Here is a 20,939-nt window from a genome sequence, read left to right on the forward strand (position 1 = left end):
CGGGTTCAATTCCAGGGTTGGGAAGATCCCCTGGAGAAGGGCATGGCAACCCACTCCAGTATTCTTGCCAGGAAAATCTCATGGACAGAGGAGCCTGGCAGGCTAAGGTCCATGGGGTCGCAAAGTCGGACATAACTGAAGTGAATGAGCATGCACTCCTCACTGTGAAAGCAGGATGGATAGTAAGTAGTAGACATCAGAGTCACTGCCTTCTATCGTTCTTTACAATTCTTCCAGTGCCACGTCCTCTTTCTGTCTGGGAAATCATGCCCTTCCCCACTCCTAGTCCATGGGTTCTGATGAACTCTCTCTCAGGGGATCAACATGTAGCCAGACTTAAACCAGTTAAGAGTGTTCCTGGCCATAGTGACTGGCACATGGTCCAGTTCACACTCCTCAGAGCCAGGAAGCTCATTCCTGGGACCTCGGATTAAGCAATTAGGCAAGTGGATTTTTTCTTGCTTACTGGACTGGAAACCTCAGAGGATGCAGGGGCTAGAACTATGGCTACCACCTTGTTACCAAGTAGAACCCAGTGATGAAAGCTGCATATTAAAGGCAGGAAAAAGAGATGGAGAAAAATGGGATCCTCTTGACATTATCTGAGCCCTTGAATGCAGCCATGCCTGAAACCAACCCTGCTTCCAGCAACACAAATACCTTTCTGACTCAAATACCTTTCTGTATGGCTGAAGCCAGTTGAGTTTTCTGTCCCTGTAACCAAGAGTCCAGACTTGTGCTCTGAGACTAGGACAAAGGATGTCCGTATTTGCTGAGCCTTCTTTTTTTTAAAAAAATATTTATTTACTTGGTTGCACTGGGTCTTAGTTGTGGCACGCAGGATCTTTAGTTGCAGCATGTGAACTCTTAGTTGTGGCATGTGGGATCTAGTTCCCTGAGCAGGGATCAAACCCAGGCCCCCTCCATTGGGAATGGAGTCTTAACCACTGGACCACTAGGGAAGTCCCTGCTGAGCCCTCACAAGCCTGGGCTATGGCCCTGCTGTTTGCCAGGACACATTTGTTTTCCAATCACTGAGGGCATCCCAGGGCTCCTGGCAGTTTCTGCTTGCTACTCTCTGAGGGTGAAGACTGCAGGGTTAACTTCTCTAGGCAACTCTGCTCGCCCAGAAGCACAGTAACAGAGTCTGTACTGACAGGCACTATGTAGAAGCAGGGACGGAGCCCTTAGGGTCACCTGGGATATCTCTGAATAAGTGGAGGTGGTCTAGAAGGGGAGTCCTGCTTTCACCACGACCAAGTATTGGGCCCCATCTGCAGAATGGTTGAGGAATTAGAGACCCAAAGAGGGACCAGAGGTCAGTCAGCAATGCACATTTCCCAAAGGACCTAAGTCTCTGGCCACTGGTCTGGACAGCATCAATCCCTCTATGTGGCCTTGCCTCGGGCCATCTGGTCAACCATTGCCCTTTGGAGGACAGGGCCAGGGCAGCTCCCTCTAGCTTTATCACTGAGGAATTCAGGCAGACTTTGAACTTCCTCTTCTATATACTTCCCTATTCTAAACATCCTCATTATCCCCCTGAACTCCAGACACACAAAATTAGAAAATTCCCAGCCAGATACAGCCAAGTCTACTGGCCCCAGGGAAGGGATATAGCTGGTGTGTAGGATTCACAGAGAATCAGCAGTAGTGGTGGGCCTTTGAGGTTGTGTAAGAGTCTGATAATTAGAGGTGGAGTAAGGACATTCCAGAAAGTAGGAACAGTGTGTGCAGAAGCACAGAGGCAAGAAAATGCCTAACACAGTCAAGTCTGCAAGAAGTCTGATGTGGCTTCAGTAAGGGGTGCTGGAAGCATCAGGAAACAAGTTTGGAGATGTGGACAGGGGCCGGGCCTCATCAGTCCCTGCCTGGACTAGTGCAGAAGCTTTCAGCCCCACCACCTGCAACCTGAGGGATCTTTGTAAACTGTGTCCTCATTCTCATTCTCCTGCATCAAATCTCTGATGGTCCTAGGAGTAAAAGCCCATACATCAAAATGGCATTCCAACCCTTCCAAACCCTACCACTGCCTACATCTCCTAACTTGTCTCCTGACACTTCATGGGGAGAGGAGAAAGTGGGGCTCAAAGTCAGTCCTACCTTGTTGTTTAGTTGTTCAGTCGTGTCTGACTCTTTTGCGACCCCATGGACTATAGCCCCCCAGGCTCCTCTGTCCATGGAATTCTCTAAGAATACTGGAGTGAGTTGCCATTTCCTTCTCCAGGGGATCTTCCTAGACTAGGAATCGAACCTGTATCTCCTGCTTGGAAGGTGGATTCTTTACCAGTGAACAACCTGGGAAGCCCTCACTTTGCAGTTGGGTTAAGATGAGAGTTTCAGGCCAGTCCAGTTCCCCAATACCTTCTCTGTGACAGGCATTCCTGAGCCCAGAAGAAGGGACTCAGGCAAGAATGAAGAAGTCCCTAGCATCCCTTCAGTTCTGATCCTGTGTCTCCTGCCATTTTGTTGGCTGCATGTGGGAGGTAACTGCCTGGGATTTGGAGTATAGTCCTGAGTGTCTAGCTGGGGGTCTGGATTAGCCATGTCTTATTAATTCCACCTGCTCAGGATGCCCCTTCCTGTCTATTCCCACTGTGAGGGGCTTGGGACAGAGCCTTGCTTTCTCCTCCCAATGGGGGCCCCCTGAGATCTGGGGTAAAGGCTGAGGTGGTAGGGCAAAGGGTGAAGATACTGGGAGTTCTAGCTGTTAGGTGCTGGGGGCTCAGCAAGACAGGGGTGAGCCCACCTCAGGTGTTGGGGGCCACACCCAACTCCCCTCAAGGGACGTTTGAGACCACAGCTACTGGCCTGGATGAGAACCTCCTGCTTTACCCAGGGCCAGAGAACTATGGCAGAAGAAGCCAAGGGAGACAGAAGCAGGGTGGTGGGGACACATGGGTCCTTCCGAGGAGCAGCTAGTCTCTGAGAGCATCTAAAATGCAACAGGCTGGAATCGATGAAACAGGAGAAAGAAATTCCTGCCTGTAAGGTACCAAGCCCTGGGGGCCAGCATGGATGCTCTGTGTTTCTGAGATGCTCCTGGGTGCTCATGGATGCTCCTGTTTGTCAAAGGAGGGCTCTCTCTCTCTTTTCCCGCCCCCCCTACTTGGGATAGTTGGAAAAAGCTGTGGAAAGGGAGCAGAGAGAGCAGGGGCTCCATTACCATGTTACATCCCACGATTTACTTAAGCCCTTCCCTACCACCACTGAAATAATGGAGCGTCAAAGGGTCATGAGAGGAAACTGAGGACTCAGAGAGAAAGCAGTGTGATCAAAGGTACATAAGACCACAAACCAGCTTCCTGGATGTCCCCTTCATTTTGTTTTTTGTGTTTGAACTGGTGAGGAGTTGCAGATCTTGTAGTCAAGGAAGAAGTGAGGGTGGAGAGGAGAGGGGAGGAGGAGAAAAGAGTCGGGGCGGGCACAGGAAGGTGAGGTAAATCATGGGATCCAGAGGTCACAGAAAAGAGGAGAAATAGGCTCCCGCCTTTTCAGAGGGCACTAAAGGAAGTAGAGATGATTATCTTAGTGGGAAGAGAAACAGGGGAGTCTGCTGGGCTGATGGGAAGGTATAATAGCTTGATCTGGGTGGTGGCTACACAGGTGCATGTGTGAGATAATTCCCTGAGCCATCACTTCTGATGTGTCCATCTCATTAGTTAAAACCTATCTCTGAAGTCCCAGGGCAGCATGTGGCATGCCATAGCCACTTTGGAAGAAGTAGTTACTCTTATAAGATGGCATAGCCTAGTTAAGTCCACGAGTTCTGGAAGCAGACTCTTGGCCACTTCCTGGCTGGGCGAACTTGGGCAAGTCACCTCAGTTCATCTGTAGAAGTGGCAACAATGACAGCACCACCTCCATCAAGGTTGTGTTGAGAGTTACACGTAAAGGACACAGGGGGACTGACAAGGGTTACCAGTTGTTGCCAAAGCCCCAGCCCAGCCCAGCCCCACATGCCCAGACGCCAGCCTAGTTCCAGCATGATAGCCTTGCAGAATCCCAGGCAGCCTTAATGTCCTTCCCACTGACAAGTGGCAGCTGTGTCCACCAGAGGGGAGGTCTCAAGCCTGGTTCTCCTTTGCCCCCTATTGCTGTCTGATTTCTCTTACCCTCCCTGTATTTTCATGTTCTTTGGCCAATAGTCCAAAGCTTCCCGTCTCTGCAAATCCTGGGAAGGCTGGACATTCCTGATGGTCCAGTGCTTAAGACTGTGCTTCCAATGCAAGGGGCAAAGGTTTGACCCCTAGTCAGGAAACTAAGATCCCACATGCCACATTTTTGGTGGCACAGCCAAAAAATAAAAATCCTGGGGAAGGTTGAACTCTAGGGAGTAGGAGGATGGAGTGAGAACTTGTGTTGGGGGGCTGAGGGTAAGAAAAAGAGGGAGACACAGGGACACAAGCTTGGGTCTGGGGCAAGACAGAACTTCCTGCAGTTCAAGGTGATATCAGGATAAGGGCTCTCATTATTAGGAGAATGCAAAGGAGTTCAGCTTGGTGTTAAGCCTGGACCCATTAAAAGGCCCTTCTTGTGAGGTTTACTGAGGGCCATGAAGCCTTTCAGGTTTTTTTGCAGAGGATCACCACGAAGAGGGCCTTTACTACCTTCGTTACCACGAAGTCACTTTGCTAAGCAGGGGCAGTAGGGACTTAGGTTTCAATCCTCTGTCTTTTGAAAGTCATCCTGGGCACCACTGCAGAAAGAACACTGTTTCAAACATGGTGTCTGTGGGTGATGTTGGTGTCTGATCAACCGCAGAAAGCAGGGCATCAGCCCCTGGAGCCCCTTGACATGTCGGCTGGTGACCTCTTCCTCTCCTCTCTTCCTCTCCCCTCACCCCTCTTACCCTCCCCTGGGCAGGAAGAATTTGTTTTCGAGATGGCTGAAGGCACTTCCTGGGAGACACAAACCTTCACATCATGAACCACATGAGAGGGGGTGCAGATAAGATTGAGCCCTGTCTGGTGAAGTCTAGCCTGCTGCCCACCCACCTGCTCAAGGCCCCCTGCTCTTCCCCTCACCCACCTGCCAGCTCACTGTACAGTCCCATTACGGCACAGGCAGGACAGTTTCTTGCAGTAAATGCAACACCCCTCCTCCCCTGATAATATCACCACACATCTTATGATGCTTGATTAAATGCTACTGGGGGACATCGGCTATTGAATATCGGCTATTAAGGAATCCCTGTTAATTTTGTTAGGAGTGATGATGGTATACAGGAAAATATCCTTGATTTTAGAGATGCATCTTAAAATAATTTGGTCTATGATGTCTATAATGTATTTTCAAATACTTCAGCCAAAAGAGTAAATGATACAAATATAAATGGTTAACAACTTTCAAATCTAGAAGTTTGGAGTGGACAAACATTGGAAATTCCTGTACTGCTGTTTTGGTGACATCACTCCCGGAAATGGGCATTTCCATGTTCATTATACTACTTGCTCTACATTTTTTTGTATGCTTGAAAATGTTCACAATAAAAGTTTTAAAAAAACCCATAATGTGGCAGAGAGATTAGATTGTATTTCTTTTTCTTCTGAAATACATCTAAGGCAGGTGAGAGTTTGCACACACCGCACATTTTCCTTGGTACAGTGAGAACAGCTTTGTGTTGGGGAGGTCAGACAGGAAAGGGCAGAGTCTAGGAGGTTGAGAAGATGGGGCAAGGAGGAAGGGATGAGGCTTTGTTTAGTCCCCAGACCCCATTCCTGCATCCATAGCCAGAGGGGCACAGTGAGGAGCCCCTGTAAGTGGCAGACTCCTCAGGCTGGATTGCTATGAGGCTGCCACCATGCAGAAGGCCCCATCATCCAGTCCTCCCTAAGAGGACTTGTCACCTGCCTGGGCCTGGAACCTCATGCCCCGTATCGTCTGGCTACCTGTGAGGACACACCACCCCCTGTGCCCAGGACTCCTCCCTTCCCTGGAAACCCCTGAGCAAGGGGGACAAGAGAGAGCTGAAGAAGGGTCCATAAGGCTCCCAGGCTTGGGATCAAGAGGAAGGAACAATCTGTCTCACAGTTCACACAGCACTTCCATATCCTTCAACTACCACAGAAGTCCTGACTGGAAGGCCAAGCCCTTTTCATAGTCAGCTGTGAGGCTGGGGTGAGATGGGGTGGGATGGGGTGGGGTGGGGAAGACTTGGCTCCAGCCAAGGTGGAGCTGGCCTCTCTTCCCATTTCCCCTGCATGTTGGGCCAAGGGTTCTCACCCTCCTTTTTGTGATGAGGAAACAGAGGCCCTTCCACAGAGAGGAAACATGTTCTCCAGGTCAACTGGCCATGGCCATGGAGTGCGCTGAGGACACAGCTCAGGCTACTCATCATGGAAGCTCTAGAAATGTCAGGAAAGGTGGATGTCAGGGCAGCATGGGAAGGTGGAAACCTCGGGGGGAGCTTGATCTTCCAGCACAGCCCCACCCACCCCTGGGAGCCTTGGGCAGGCCTAACTGACACGGTCACTTGACTTAAGAGGGAGACTTGACCCCTCTGTAGCCGTGTTTCCTAAACACCACAGGTGGCTGGCTAGGGGCCGGGACTGCTGGGTAGCCATGGAAGCTCCTGGAGCCGCTGGAAGCAGATGGCTGGGGCAGGATGCCTACGGCAAGGTGAAGCTTTCAGGAGATGGCCAGTGAGCCTCAGAGAGAAGTCGGAGGAGCCAGGCCTCTCTGAATCCCTGGGCCAACCCAGCCTCTGGGTGGCAGGGTAGGGGGGAGCTGAGGGGTTCCTCCTCCTTCTGGGGAAAGGCCCATTGGTCCTGCCAACAGAGGCTGTCTCATAGTCTCAGGTGGAAGACTGGATCATTTTGCCAAACTCTTTAGGAACTGCCCTGTCTCCTCCAGGCAGCTTTCCCTGACTGCTCCTCTGAGCGACCATTGCCCCAGTTCTGGAAGGCTGCACCCCACATCTGGCTGGGCTGGTTCTCCTGGGTCACTGGCTCTGCTCTCTGCTACCAGCTGAGAATCTTCCCAGGGCAGGGCACGGATCTGCCCCTTCTCTATGACACCTCCTGTCTCTGCCCTTGGGCTGGGCACTGGCCTGAGCAGTTCTGCTACCAATGAGGAGCTCCTGTGCCTACTCTCCAGCGGGTAGGGGCAGTGGAAAGCTTGAAGGGTGGCCTTGGGGAAGACTTCCTCTTCTGAGACACTGGAGATTTTCTTTCCTTTTTTTGCTTCCCTGTTCAGAAATTTCCTCTTCCCAGGCTGAGGTCAGGGCTCCATAAACAGGAGTGAAACGGCCTTGGGTCTTCAAACTGAACTTTGCAGCTGCCATTTTATGACTCTGATAACACACTACCCTGCTTCCCTGAGTCAGGCTGAAGCAGGATTGCCTGGTATCTATTTAGCGTGGGAGCAAGGGGTGGCTTGTGTGGAGAAGGGAGAAGTAGAGAGGAAGGTAGGGGCCCCTCATTCCATCCTGCCCTCACCGACTCCTGGGTGAGTCCCTTCGCCTCCCTCTGCGGGCCCAGCCCTGCACGGGGCTGTAGGGGACATGGGAGGGTGAGAGACCTTAGGCCTTGATCCCATGGGATGGTCAAAAGGGCCCAGGCTAGGGTTGAAGAGTGAGGTCAGAGTGGGAAGGACACAGTGGGTTAGAACAATCAGGGTAGGCTGTCTGGAGGAGGAGCTGGAGTTGGGAACTAACCAAATAAGATGGGGAAAGAAAGGGGAGAGTAGGCATGGCAACAGCCAGGCTTGAACTGTCTCAGGAGGTGGGGGGCAGATGTTGCTGGAGAGGGGACCCCACTAAAACCAGTCTGCCCCGAGGCTGAGAAGCCTCCAGCAATGGGAAAATGTGGTGCCAGTGGTGGTCCCAAGATTCCTGGCTCACCCGTGGAAAATTTGAGTGGTCAGAGCTCAGGGATGGGAGAGCCAGAGGGTTGCTGGTGAGGCCTGGAAGCTCTGTGACCCTGAGAGGCTGTAAGTGTTGCCAGAGTATGCCTTCAGGGCCAGAACTTGGTGAGGCTTTGAGAGCTCAGGAGGTGGGTCTCACCATAGCTATCACTGAGAGAAGAATTATGCCAATCGTCATAAGGTCTGCTTCCAGGACAAGCAATGAGCATCCCAGCCCAAGTGTGCAGCACATTAGCGAGATGGAAACAGAGATTCCTGCCCTGGTGGAGGTGATGGTCAGGGAGATACTCAAGGGACAGAAGAGACTATAGATGACCCATATACTCCATCCATCCACCAGCCAACCTGGAGCTGGTGCCAGACCTGGAACCCACAGGTTTTAGGCCCTGCCCAAGCAGCAACCACAGATTCCTCAAGTTCCAGGGGAGGGATAGAAAGAAATCAGCTTCAGTCCAGGTCTGATGGGTGGGGGACAGGTGTGGCTCTGATATCTTTGGGCCTCACTTTGCCCATCTGTAAAATGGGCTTGGGTAGTCTTCAGGTCTTCCCTGATCTCACAGGAAGATGACCCATGCATCTTCTGCCTCAGTCAGAATCTGCCCTGCACCCAGGTGAGTGCCTCCCCCCTCCACTAGCAACACACATGGGCACACCCACACATGGGACACATGGGTACCAGGGGCACACACACATACCCATGTGGAGATGAAGCAGAAATGCAAGGAAGAGGGTGGCCACTGCTTCTGGGTTGTTTGCTCCCTTCCCATGCACATGTCTGGCCTTCTCCAATAAACCACCCCAAATCCTCATCGCCCACCACCTTCCACCTTGGGCTCTGTATCTTTCAACTTTGCTCAGTGGGAGGGCACAGGAAGGGTCTGCCTGCCAGTCACCTGATCCCCAAAGCCCCTTTTCCAGGGGCTCAGAGCTTGGTCTGCTGCTGAATGTCACTCCTACAAGTAACTTAATGTCCCCACAGACACCTCCCGGCGGGCACAGCACACAACGACGACCCTCACAGCCTCCCCCTAACCTACTGCCTACCAGATCTTCCATTTCAGTGGCCCGCAGTCCCCGACCCTCCATTCACGGACTTCGCCAACCCACAGCCATTACACGCAAGGCCAGTTTGGAGCCAGCTCTTTCCCGCCGGCCCTCTACGAGTGTCCCAGATTCTGACGCAGAACGGGCTCCAGGCTGCGCGGGAAGGGACTAGGCGCCAGGAAGACCCTACCCCGCCCTAGGGTCTAGACCCGGTCTCAGGCGCAGCGAAGACGAGACCGCATGCTCCGCGCCCCTTACCCCCTCCACACAGACGTGAGCACAAGGCCGGGCTCCCGTCACCCCTGCTCCACCCCCAGGTGCCGGGACTCGGGGCTGCCCGGCGGACACTCACTGCGGGGCCGAAGACGCAGACGAGGGCGCCGGTCAGCACGCAGAACCAGCGGGCGGGCGGCGGGCTTGTCGGGCGCATGGTCCGCCCCGAGCCGGCGGCGGGCGGCCCCGCGCCGGTAACTGGCAGGCGGGCGGCGCACCACGCGGCCGACGGCGGGGAGCCTGACAGAGTGGCGCTCTCTAGGTGGCCCGGGCGCTATGAGGCGCTGCTCCGGGCGGGGGCGGGGGCGGGGGCGGGCCCTGGGGGCTCGTCTGACGGGCGGCGGGTCTAGCCAATGGGCTCGGCAGAGGCGGGGCGGCCGCGCAGGTGTGGGGCGGGGCCGGGGGCTCCCCGGCTAGTAGGGAGTCTGCGCGCTCCCCTCGCCAGTCTCACACTTCAGTCCTCAACCGCGAGGTGTGGGTAGACCTTCGTCCCTTGGGACCGCATCCCCGGGAATCCCGAGAGCCCAACCTGCCCTTCTTCTTGTGCTTGGCTCACGACGTTTCCAAGAGCCTGACTGCGATCTCCCACTCCCGCAAGCCCCTTGAGCCCCACCCCAGGGCGCCCTGCTCTTTCACCTTCAGAGTCACCTGCTCTAGGAGGCCTCCCAATCTCCCCATTTTTCACTTCTGCACCTCGGAGGGTAGGTGCAGGCGGGCCGGACTACAAGACAAAACGTGACTTCTGATCCCCCAGGCTGAAGGCCGAGACTTGCTTAAGGTCCCGGGCTGCAAGTGCCCCACATAAGTGGAGCTCACTGTTTGATCCATTTTCAATCGCCCCAACTCATCCCTCGCGCGGGAGAGGCCACACGAAGGGAAGTTAGGGCGCGAGTGAGGCCCGATTCTTTGATCCCTGGTGCCTTCCTCGAGCCCTGGCGACCTAGCAGGGCGCGCTCGATACCGGCTGTGCTCTCGGATCACTCATGACCTAGTCGAGGGTCGTGCTTCAGGAAGGATGATATGTCCGCGCCCTCGCGCGTCTCGGCCGGAGCACCTCCGAAAGAAGGCAGAACCTAAGTTCTAGCGCCATCGCGCGGAGAGGGAAGGTTTGTTTCCCAGAGCGCTAGTCCAGAACCTGCGCATCGGACCTGAAACAACCGGAGTCCTCCTCCTCCCGCCTTCCGTATGTTACAGCTTGGGAAACCGAGGTACAGAGAAACCCCCGGACCTGGGCCGCCTGCCTCTGATGCCTCGCTTCCAAGATTCTGCGGCTGACATCGGACCATCCAGTCTCCACCGTGCATCCTCAGGGCTTGGTTTATTCTTCCTTAGAATGAGGCGCAGGTTCATTAACGCCCTGAGAGGTCTTCTTGTAGCGCCCTGAAAGGTCTCCTTCTTGTGGACCAAATTCAGGTGGCTGCCTTGCCCTCTTTCCAAGGGTTCTAGAAGGTGCGATCGAGGCTGGAGCTGGCGGTGGTGGCAGTGGGGTAGGGTGGCTAGTGAGTGACTGTGATAGGGAGTTGAGGGAGGGCGGTGTTCTCTGGAGAGGCGGAGAGGGCTGCGCATCCCTGGCCGCCTGCGAGATATGCGGCAGTTTGAAGGAGGTGCTATTCCAGGCGCTGGGTGACCCGCAGGTGCGACGGAGTTCCCTGCGGACCCACTGGAGTTTTCCTCCCTACAGAGCGGGGAACTCTGGCCACTGATGGAGCAGGATGGAGTTATAGAGAGACAAGGGAAAGCCAGGAAAGGATGAGCGTCCAGCCCCTCCTCGATTTCAGCTTAATTGGATGCTAGCATTTGCTTTCGCTCTCCCTCCCTCCCTTTCTTTCTTCCCTTCCATGTCTACTCATCTTCTACTCTTTCTCCTCCCTCTCTCTCTACACTTTTTCCCTCCCATCCTCCCTTCCTCTCACATTCATTAATAGTTTGCTATGTGCCAGACTCTGTTCTCTGCACCAGGGCACAGAGATGGATAAGTCAGCAGCATCTCTTGCCTGGGAAGGACCTGGGGAACTATTGTACTCCCCCCTAGATTTCCAGCTCCTTCCAGTGGAAATATACACAGTTATATTTAATATAACTATTAAATATAAACTATTACAAATATATAAACTAATATAAAATATATAAAATACAAACTATTAAACTATGGAAATATAATCAGTTAGCCAGGACAGAAGCACTTCCCCAGACTAGAGAACTGTGGAGATGCATTTGCCCTGTCCATTCTGGGGCTTGGACTCAATTCCTCCTGGGAGGAAGTGTTTGAAGAATGAGTCACCAACCATCTCCTCAGCCATTCTCACTTCTGGAGGCCAGATTAGGCTCAGGAGTCAGAGGTCATTGCCTCCCCCTGTGCCCAGCCAGTGCCCCCACTCAAGCCTCAGTTCTCTAGCAGGGCAGTGGAATTTTGTCCTCATTCTGGAGTGTCACCTCTGCTGGCACAGTGCCCCAGGAGTCCTAGATGGGAATGGCAAATCCATGAGCTTTGGATCTCATAAACCCTTTCCCATTCTACACACACACATACACCCCCCCACCTGATTACCTGCTGAATAATGCTGATGAAGTCCCACAATTAAGGCATGTCCTTTGGCCTGCTGAAGTTCTGCTCTCTCTGAGGACAGATAGCTTGGGTATTTGAGAGTGCATTTGAGGGGGTTGAGGACTGGGGAATATGAGGGAGTCAGCCAGACCCCACTTGGGGCTTCCCTGGTGGCTCAGTGGTAAAGAATCCACCTGCAATGCAGGAGACATGTGCAGGAGACGCGGATTTGATTCCTGGGTTGGGAAGATCCTCAGGAGAAGGAAATGGCAAGCCATTCCAGTATTCTTGCCTGGAAAATCCCATGGACAGGGGAGCCTGGTGGGCTACAGTCCATGGGGTGGCAGAAGAGTCAAATGTGACTTAGCAACTAAACAACAACAACAACAACAAACAAAGACCCCGCTTAGCCGAGTGACTCTTGGTGAGGCCCAGAATGGGGGCAGAAGGGGGAGGGGGGAAACGGAAGTGAAAGTGAAGTCATTCAGACTTGTCTGACTCTTTGCGACCCTGTGGACTGTAGCCTACCTCACTCCTCTGTCCATGGGATTTTCCAGGCAACAGTACTAGAGTAGGTTGCCATTTCCTTTTCCAGAGGATCTTCCCAACTCAGGGATTGAACCCAGGTCTCCCACATTGTAGCCACATGCTTTACCATCAGAGCCACCAGGGAAATCCTGGGAAAATGGAGGAGGGGTGGAAATCTGACGGCTCCCAGCTGGGAGTGGCTGCTCTCCTCTCTCCTGGAGGGTGTCCACACAACACCCCCTCCTTAGCCGGAGGGCAATGTGGGCAGGCTGGTGGCAATAAGAGTGACTGGCAGGGCCCCTGGATGCCCTTGCAGTCCTCAGACTCCCAGGAAGGAAGCGGGAGACTAAGGAATAATAGTTTCCGTGCAGATTCTTTACAATGAAAATTACTTCTTTGTTCTTTCAGAATTGTTCTCCTGGGAGACCCACCCTTCCTTACCTAGCAAAAGGCACAAAACAACTTCAGAAGTGAAAGAAGGCGCAGGAAAGGGAAAGTAGCAAAAACAAACAAAAACCTGAAAAATTCAACCACGAGTCAGTTTGACCTTGTTTTGCTCAGTTGTTCCTGCATGTCCAGTTCTATGTCCTGAGGCACTGAGAGGTCTCCCAGGGGCCTACTCCTGGGGAGTCCTTGGGATCTGATGAAACCATCCTTTCACCTGCCTAATGGTCTGGGGAAGCTTCTTGGGTTGGGGAGGGATATCAGAAACTGGAGGTGTGTGGAGGTGGGGAGCAGGGAGACAGACTACTTGAGGGTGTGGGAAGCAGAGACTTGAATCTCCACTTCCCATCCCCCACCCTGTCTGAAGCCCGAGTGCCTCTGGAGTTGGCCTTTGCCAGGATTGGGAAGAGGGCTGCAGCCACCTCCTGCCCTTTGCTCCCTCCTGTCCTCTTGAATGGATTTCTCCAGGAGTATTCTGTTCTGAGGTTTCTCCTCCTGGATCCCTGGAACCAGTCTCCAGTCTCTGGCCCAAGCCCCACCTTCCTTCTGGATGCAGGAATCCGATGGGTGCAGAGGTGTAGGGGGAAAGAGAGAGAGTCACTTGCCTTTCCCCGTGATGACAGGCGAGGCAGGAAAGAATCTGCAGTTACTCATTTGGAGCCTGCCTGGCTGCCTGGCTGCCTGCCGCATCCTAGCAGCGGGTGCCACTCTTGCCTCCCCCAGTCTTCTCCCACATCCTGGAGTCGAGTCGTGCATGCACTACTTGAAGGCTCCCTGTTCAGGCACTCACAGCACAGTCTGGCCTTCATGGTAGGAACCACGAACTGGCCTGGGGAGTCACTGCTCAGGATGCCCCTTCCAGAACTGTCCACATTGTTGGGTGGATGCAAGCAAGCTTTGCCCTTTCTGAGTTTCTGAGTTGAAGACACCTCCATCCAGAGGGGCTGCCCACCACTTCCCCAGCAGATGCTTATTAACTCCAAGCTGTGCTTTGGTGGAAGGCAGGAGAGGCCCGTTGCTTAAAGAAGCAATAATCCCTTCATCTTGTCTGTAACAGCTTGCAGGGAATAGCATTCCTTCATCCCTCTTGTATCACCACCTCCACTGACTTGGCCCTGTGATAAGTACTGGGGATGTCACAGTGACTTAAGACACTGGCGACCCCTCTAGGGCAACCTAGCACTGCTTGAGTGGGGGACTGGAGGGACGTTCTCATGATGCTGCAGCTGCACTAGGAAAATAAACAAAGTTCATAGAGTACAGATGATGGAGAGAGAATTGTTCTGACTTGCGAGATCGCGAAATGAAAAAGACCAGGGATGGCTTCTGAAATGGACTACATCATCTTGTGATACTGGAGGCTAGGGTTTAGAGCTCAGGAATGGGTGGGGGCCGAGAGAAGGTGATGTTGCCAACTCTAGGTGTATGAGTTCAGGCCCTCCAGTGGTCAGATGCTGGATGGAGTTAGGATTATTGGATGTGAGGAGATGACAAAGGAGGAGATCCTGTGAATGACAAAGAAGGAGAAGGCAGAGCCAAGGTGACACACGGATGCCTTAGTAACCCTGTGTGTGGTCAGTGTCTGGGGGCCATCTGGGAAGAGCAGGCCTTCCCCTCAAAGGCTGTGGTGGATCCTGAAGGCGCTACTCCTAGAGGCTGTCAGCTCACTGAATTCAGCTCTCAGCTGAAATGGCAAGTTCTTTCTTGACAGGAGATCCAAGTGATGCATGTCTGCAGCTACCACAGAGGGGAGACTGAGTCATGGAAAATGAAGGCGGGGGAGAGTTCCTGCTTCAGGAGACAGAGGAAGAGGAGACCATGGTCCTACCCTAGGGAAATGCCTATTCTGGGCACAGACAAGGATGACTCCAGAAGGAATTTCTCTGTGACCCCACCCCAACCATGATCATTTTAAATCATCATTGATCTATCATTTTACCTGTAAATATATCAGTAAAAGTGAAAGTGAAAGTCCCTCAATCGTGTCCAACTCTTTGCAACTCCATGGACTATATAGAATTCTCTAGGCCAGAATACAGGGGTCGGTAGCCTTTCCTTTCTCCAGGGGATCTTCCCAACCCAGGGATTGAACCCATGTCTCCCGCATTGCAGGTGGATTCTTTACCAGCTGAGCCACAAGGCAAGCCCAAGAATACTGGAGTGGGTAGCCTCTCCCTTCTCCAGTGGATCTTTCTGACCCAGGAATCGAACCGGGGTTTCCTGCATTGCAGGTGGATTCTTTAATAACTCAGCTATCAGGGAAGCCCAAATATCTCAGTAGGTAGCTCTAAAGAATAAGAACTAAAAAAAAAAGACCCACAATACCATTATTACACAATGCCATTTTTATGCTAACCACCCCAACCTACCCAAATTCCTAAACAGCGTTAAATAGTCATTATTTAATTTTCATTCTTTGCCTCATAAATGCTTTTATTTTCTACCAGTTCTTTGTTTAAATAAGGCTCACATATTATAATTCAAGACCGTCTCCCTCCATCTCTCTGCCTCTCTTCCTTGCAAGTTCTCCTTGGAAGAAATGGGGATGCGGTCCTGTCTACTGGCTTTCCACAGTCAGAGTTCTGGTGACTGCATTCTGTGGTGTTATTTAACTATTTTTCTAAGAAAGATTACTTAAAAACACATCTTAAAAACATAAGTGAGGTGATTTGCTCATGAGTTCAAATTGCCCACAGATCCTGAGTGAGATCCCTCTTTATCTTTCCTTTAGCTCTCCTCTGCTTCTCCCACTCTTGTCTCCAGCCACACTGGCCTCCCTGATACTTCAAAAACTCATTCTTGGTCCACTTTTTTTTTTTTAATTGAAGTGTAGTTGATTTACAATGTTGTGTTAGTCTCTGCTGTAAAGCAAAGTGATACATGTACATATATTCTTTTTCATGTTCCTTTCTATTATAGGTTATACAAGATGGGGAAACAGTGAAAACAGTGAGAGACTCTATTTTCTTGGGCTCCAAAATCACTGCAGATGGTGACTGCAGCCATGAAATTAAAAGATGCTTGCTCCTTGGAAGGAAAGTTATGACCAACTTAGATAGCATATTAAAAAGCAGAGACATTATTTTGTCAACAAAGGTCCGTCTAGTCAAGGCTATGGTTTTTTCAGTGGTCATGTATGGATGTGAGAGTTGGACTATAAAGAAAGCTGAGTGCCGAAGAATTGATGCTTTTGAACTGTGGTGTTGGAGAAGACACTTGAGAGTCCCTTGGACTGCAAGGAGATCCAACCAGTCCATCCTAAAGGAAATCAGTCCTGGGTGTTCATTGGAAGGACTGATGTTGAAGCTGAAACTCCAATGCTTTGGCCACCTGATGTGAAGAACTGACTCATTAAAGACCCTGATGCTGGGAAAGATTGAAGGCAGGAGGAGAAGGGGATGACAGAGGATGAGATGGTTGGATGGCATTACCAACTCAATGGACATAAGTTTGGGTAAACTCCGGGAGTTGGTGATGGACAGGGAGGCCTGCTGCAGTCCATGGGGTCGCAAAGAGTTGGACACGACTGAGTGACTGAACTGAGCTAAACTGATACAAGATGTAGTTCCTGGGCTATATAGTAGGTCCTTGTTGGTTATCTATTTTATATATAGTAGGTGTATATGTTAACCCCAAACTCTTATTTCATCCTCCTCTCCTTCCCCCTTAGTAACCGTAAGTTGGTTTTCAGTTTCCTAGCCTACTCTTGCTCTTGGTGTTAGATCCCTCTGCTTGGAATGCTTTTGCCCAGGTATCACCATGGCTCCTGACCTTTCTCTTTAAGGCTGATTGCCCTACTTCATACTGTAACTGCTTCGGTCCCCCGCCCCCGACCCCCAGGTTGGGGCCCCTCACCTTCTCTAGACTTTGTTCCCCACTGTGCTGATCACCTCCTAAGGTACAATGTCCTTTAGTTATTTGTAAATTCACTTTATTACACTTATTGTCTTTTTCTCCCTGCTAGCAGAGAAGTTCCACGAGGGCAGGGATTTTCAGGTGTTTTGTTCCCAAATGAGCAGCCCTCTATTCATGTTCATTGAATGAACAGATAAGTGAATGATTCTTCCTAAAATCCATAGCTGATGCCACCTTCCCTCTGTCCCAGGATTCTAACCCTGCTCTCTCTCAGGCTCTGAGGGAACCTCCTCCCTGCCCCTCCTTAGTCTGGCTTCAGCTGCTCTTCCCTGCTCCAACCCAAGCCTGGGCTCTTCCATGTAGAACACCAAGCTCTTTCATGCCTCCATGGCCTTGCCTAGGCTGTTCCTTCTGCCAGGAATGCCTTTCTCCACACATCTCTTATGGGAGATTTTGTCATGCCTTAGGGCCTTAGTCCATGTCAGTCACCCCCTCTGGGAAGACTTCTGGGGTCTCTCCTGGGATGACAGGCCCAGAGTGGTGATGACTGGAAATCCAAGAGAGATGGAGGTCCTCCAGCAAGCCTATTCTGCTTAGACCTGTCTTAGACTCTAGTCCAAATCTGACCCTTGATCACAGGTTGCTCCCTAACCATGATCTAAGGCCTCCACCCCGAGTTACACATGACCCTAGACTTATTCCTGACTCTAGCCTGACTGCTAACCTTTATCACGGGTCTCAAACAAGACTAACCTTTGATCCTGATCATGGGCTCCAATCCAGGGTGACCCATGACCCCAGAATGATACCTAACTTCTTAATATGGACATCAGCCTAGTGTGACTTCTGACACCAATCTACATTGCCTGTCACCAGGAGTGACAGTGTGTGACTGGCTCCTGGAGGCAGTCCCTGAGTCTCCTGAGTCCACAGTCCCTAGAGAGGAGCCACAGTCTCTAGAGAGGGGCCAGGACCTCAAGGCTGGGAGTCTCCAAGGAACCTGGGGGAAGTTTTCACATCTGCCCATCAGCTACCCAAACCTCCCTCTGGCCCCCAATCCAGTGGATTTTGCACCAGTCTGAGGTGAGACACAGCTCTTCCTCAGAAAGTCCTATTCTGAGGTGAAACAAAGCCGTGTCCTTGAGGAGACACAGGAGGGTAGACACAGTGCTCTCTCAGGGATCTGAAATCTGAGGGGAGACAGAGCCCTGCCTCAGGGAAGGTGAATCTGAGGGTTCAAACAGCCTTGTCTTCAGGGAGCCCTAGTCTGAGAGGAGACACCTTCTTACCTCATGGAGCCCCATTATGTGGAAACACAGCCCTGCTCTCTAAGAACCACAGTCTGAGGGGAAGATACAGTCCTTGCTCAGGGAGCCCCACACTGAGGAGAAACACAATCCTGATTTCAGGGAGCCCAAATCTGAGGGCAGACACACCCCTGTCCTCAGGGAGTCCCACTATGAGAAAACACAGCCCTGATTGCAAGAAGCCTAATTCTGGTGGGAGATACCTCCCTACTTCAGGGAGCCTTACTATAAGAAAACACAGCCCTGCTCTTGAAGAACCATAGCGTGATGGGGAGATACAGCCCTGGACAAAGGGAGGCCCCTCTGAGGGGAAACACAGCACCAACTTCAGGGAGCCCCAGTCTGTGGAGAGACACTCTGAGGAAACACAGACCTGCCCTTGAGGACCCACAGTGAAGGGGAGACACAGAGCTCCCACAAGGACCTGGAATCTGAGGTGAGACACAGCCCTGTCCTCAAAGAGCTCCAGTCAGAGGGGACACACAGTCCTGACAGGGAAGCCCAGTCTGAGGGGGAAAACAGCACTGTCTTCAGGAAGGCCCATTCTGAGGAGAGACACTGCTCTATATTAGGAAGCCACAGTATGAGGAAACACAGCCCTGCTCTCAGAGAACTACAGTCTGAGGTAGAGATACAGCCCTCACTCAGGGAGCCCCAGTCTGTGGAGACACAACTCTTCCCTTGAGGATCACAGTGAGGGAGAGATACAGTGCTCCCTCAGTGACCCAAAATCTGAGGGGAGACACAGCCCTGCCTCAGGGAAGGTAAATCTGAGGGAAAAACAGACTTGTCTTTAGGGAGCCCCAGTCTGAGGGGAGACACTCTTCCTACCTTGAGGAGCCCCACTATGAGGAAACACAGCCCTGTTCTCAAAAGAACCACAGTCTGGGGGGAAGATAAAGCCCTTCCTCAGGGAAGAGGAATCTGAGGTGAGACATCACCCTATCTTCAAAGAGCTGTACTTAAAGGGTAGACACAGCTCTGCCTTTGGGGACCCCAAGTCTGAGGGGAGATACAAATCTGCCTGAGAGAACTAGAATCTGAGGGGAGATACCACCTTACCTTCAGGAAACCCCATTCTGAAGGAAGATACAGCACTTCCTCAGAGAGCCTAAATCTGAGGGCAACACAACTCTTCCCTCAGGGAGCCACAAGCTGAGAGGAGAGACCACTTTGCCTCAGGGAGCTTCACTGTGAGGAAAACTCAGCCCTGCTCTCCAGGAACCATAGTCTGACGGGAGATACAGTTCTGCCTCAGGGAGCCCCACTCTGAGGGAGGCACAGACCTCACTTCAGGGAGCCCAAGTCTCATGGGAGACGTAGACCTGTCTCAGGGAGCCCACTCTGAAGAAACCTAGTCCTGCCCTTGAGGATACACAGTCAGGGGGAGATACAGAGCTCCTTCAGGGAACCTGAATCTGAGGGGAGACACAGTCCTATTCTCAAGGAGCTTCAGTCAGAGGGGAGACACAGCCCTCCCTCAGGGAGCCCTGCTCTGAGGGAGAACACTGCCCCAAATCGGGAGCCATGAGAAAACAGCCCTTCCCTCAAGGAACCCCAGTCTGAGAAGGAGATAAGCCTGGCCTCATGGAGCCTTATAATGAGATCTGAAAATGTCCTGCCACAGGGAGCCCCACTGAGGGGAGATACAGCCATGACTTCAGGTCAGTTGACTTTGTGGCCAGGCACCAAAGGATGGGATGTGCTGGCCAGACCAGCCCAAGCCTCTTTTTGCTCTGATCTGGGTAAAAATAACCTCAGCTACACATGCCGCCCATTCCCCCTTTATCCTGGACCCTGCCCAGACCCAAGTCACTTGTCAGCTCTTCTCCTCAGCCTCTTCTTGCCTGGGATGGGACATGGCCCAGAAAGATGGGGCTTTAGGGGTCCAGACAAGTTTTGGAGCTTTGCTGCAGCCCAATCCTGACACCTGTTGCCACTTCCAGGTAGCCACCCTGGACTGACTGTTGGCTCTCTTGCCTTGTGATATGAAATAATTTGCTTCAATTTGTCCTTCCTTGAGGTGTGTAGACACCTTTGTCCTCTGCCTTGAAGGTGGCGATGAGTTAAGGAGGCAGCACTGCTCCTGTCCTGGGAGCAGTCAGGGTTGTTGGGAGACCAGAATCCTCTGGAAGGATGAGTTAGGGTATGAGTGGGGGCTACAGGCTAGGCTTAGCCTCTCTGGGTGGTACAGCCCACAGGAGGGGCTCAGTGGGAACCATGCTCTGGAGGGGATGGAGCCTCAGGGAGGCGAGGTCTTGAACCGGTGATGGAAGTAGAGTATGTGTGTAGATAGCCTACAGCTGAAGAGCAGGAAGGGAGTACTACTCAGCTGAGGGTGGAGGACTTGCAGGCCAGAGGGCCTCTGGGGGCAATTGGGTATCAACCAGAGGACCAGGAGAAGAGGTCCTGCCCCAGGAAGTATGCAGTTGTGTGCATTAAGAAATATTCCATCCCTTGTCTTGGAGAAGCACCAATTCATGGGAAAGCTTGGGCCTGAGGATCCCTTAATCTGTGGCCAGAGTAGGGTTGGGGTTGTAGCCTTCCCTCCAGGGGCTGGATGCATTTTATCATGACCAGGCTGCTCTAGCCTGGCACATGCTGGCCATTCAGCAATTGGAGTCTTCTCCTTAGTCCTCCTGATGTCACTGTGAAAAATACATCCATGCAGAACATGTGCCTTCTGGTAACACATTGCTGATTATTGGAGTGGAAATCACTGCTCCCCTACTCTTGTCCATGTGGTTCAGTGGTTGGGTCAGGTTTAGCCTTTGGCTGCGGTAGTGGGTATGTGCTCTAGGTCTGACCAATGAGAGCCTTGCTGATGGTCACATGTCTCAAGCTGAGCCAGTGAACATCAGCCCTGGAACTTTTGCTGGAACTCTGGGAAAGAAGTGTTTCTCTGCTAATAAGCCAGGAAAAGATAAGCCTGCTGCTGTTGTGGCCATATTGGCCTGCCTGAGATTTGAGTCAATACACAGGAACTCAGACTCAAGAGATGGTGAGAGACATATCTGATGACATTATTTGAGTCCCTGGATTCAGCTGCAACTAAAACTAGTTTACTCATGGACTCC

At 52.1% G+C, this 20,939-nt stretch overlaps 1 protein-coding gene across 2 annotated transcripts in view; it reads right to left on the bottom strand.

Annotated features, from left to right (window-relative positions):
* VIPR1 (vasoactive intestinal peptide receptor 1) overlaps positions 1-9,444 on the bottom strand; it is a 31,432-nt gene extending 21,988 nt beyond the window's left edge. For both annotated transcript variants that reach the window (XM_043443187.1, XM_043443186.1), the window contains exon 1: positions 9,263-9,444. In XM_043443187.1, coding sequence (XP_043299122.1) covers positions 9,263-9,340 — 78 coding nt within the window. In that variant the 5' untranslated portion in view covers positions 9,341-9,444. The remainder of the gene's footprint in view (positions 1-9,262) is intronic.
* Between the last annotated feature and the right edge of the window lie 11,495 nt (positions 9,445-20,939).

The sequence above is a fragment of the Cervus canadensis genome, chromosome 22, assembly GCF_019320065.1.
Source record: "Cervus canadensis isolate Bull #8, Minnesota chromosome 22, ASM1932006v1, whole genome shotgun sequence".
NCBI classification, from domain to species: Eukaryota; Metazoa; Chordata; class Mammalia; order Artiodactyla; family Cervidae; genus Cervus; species Cervus canadensis.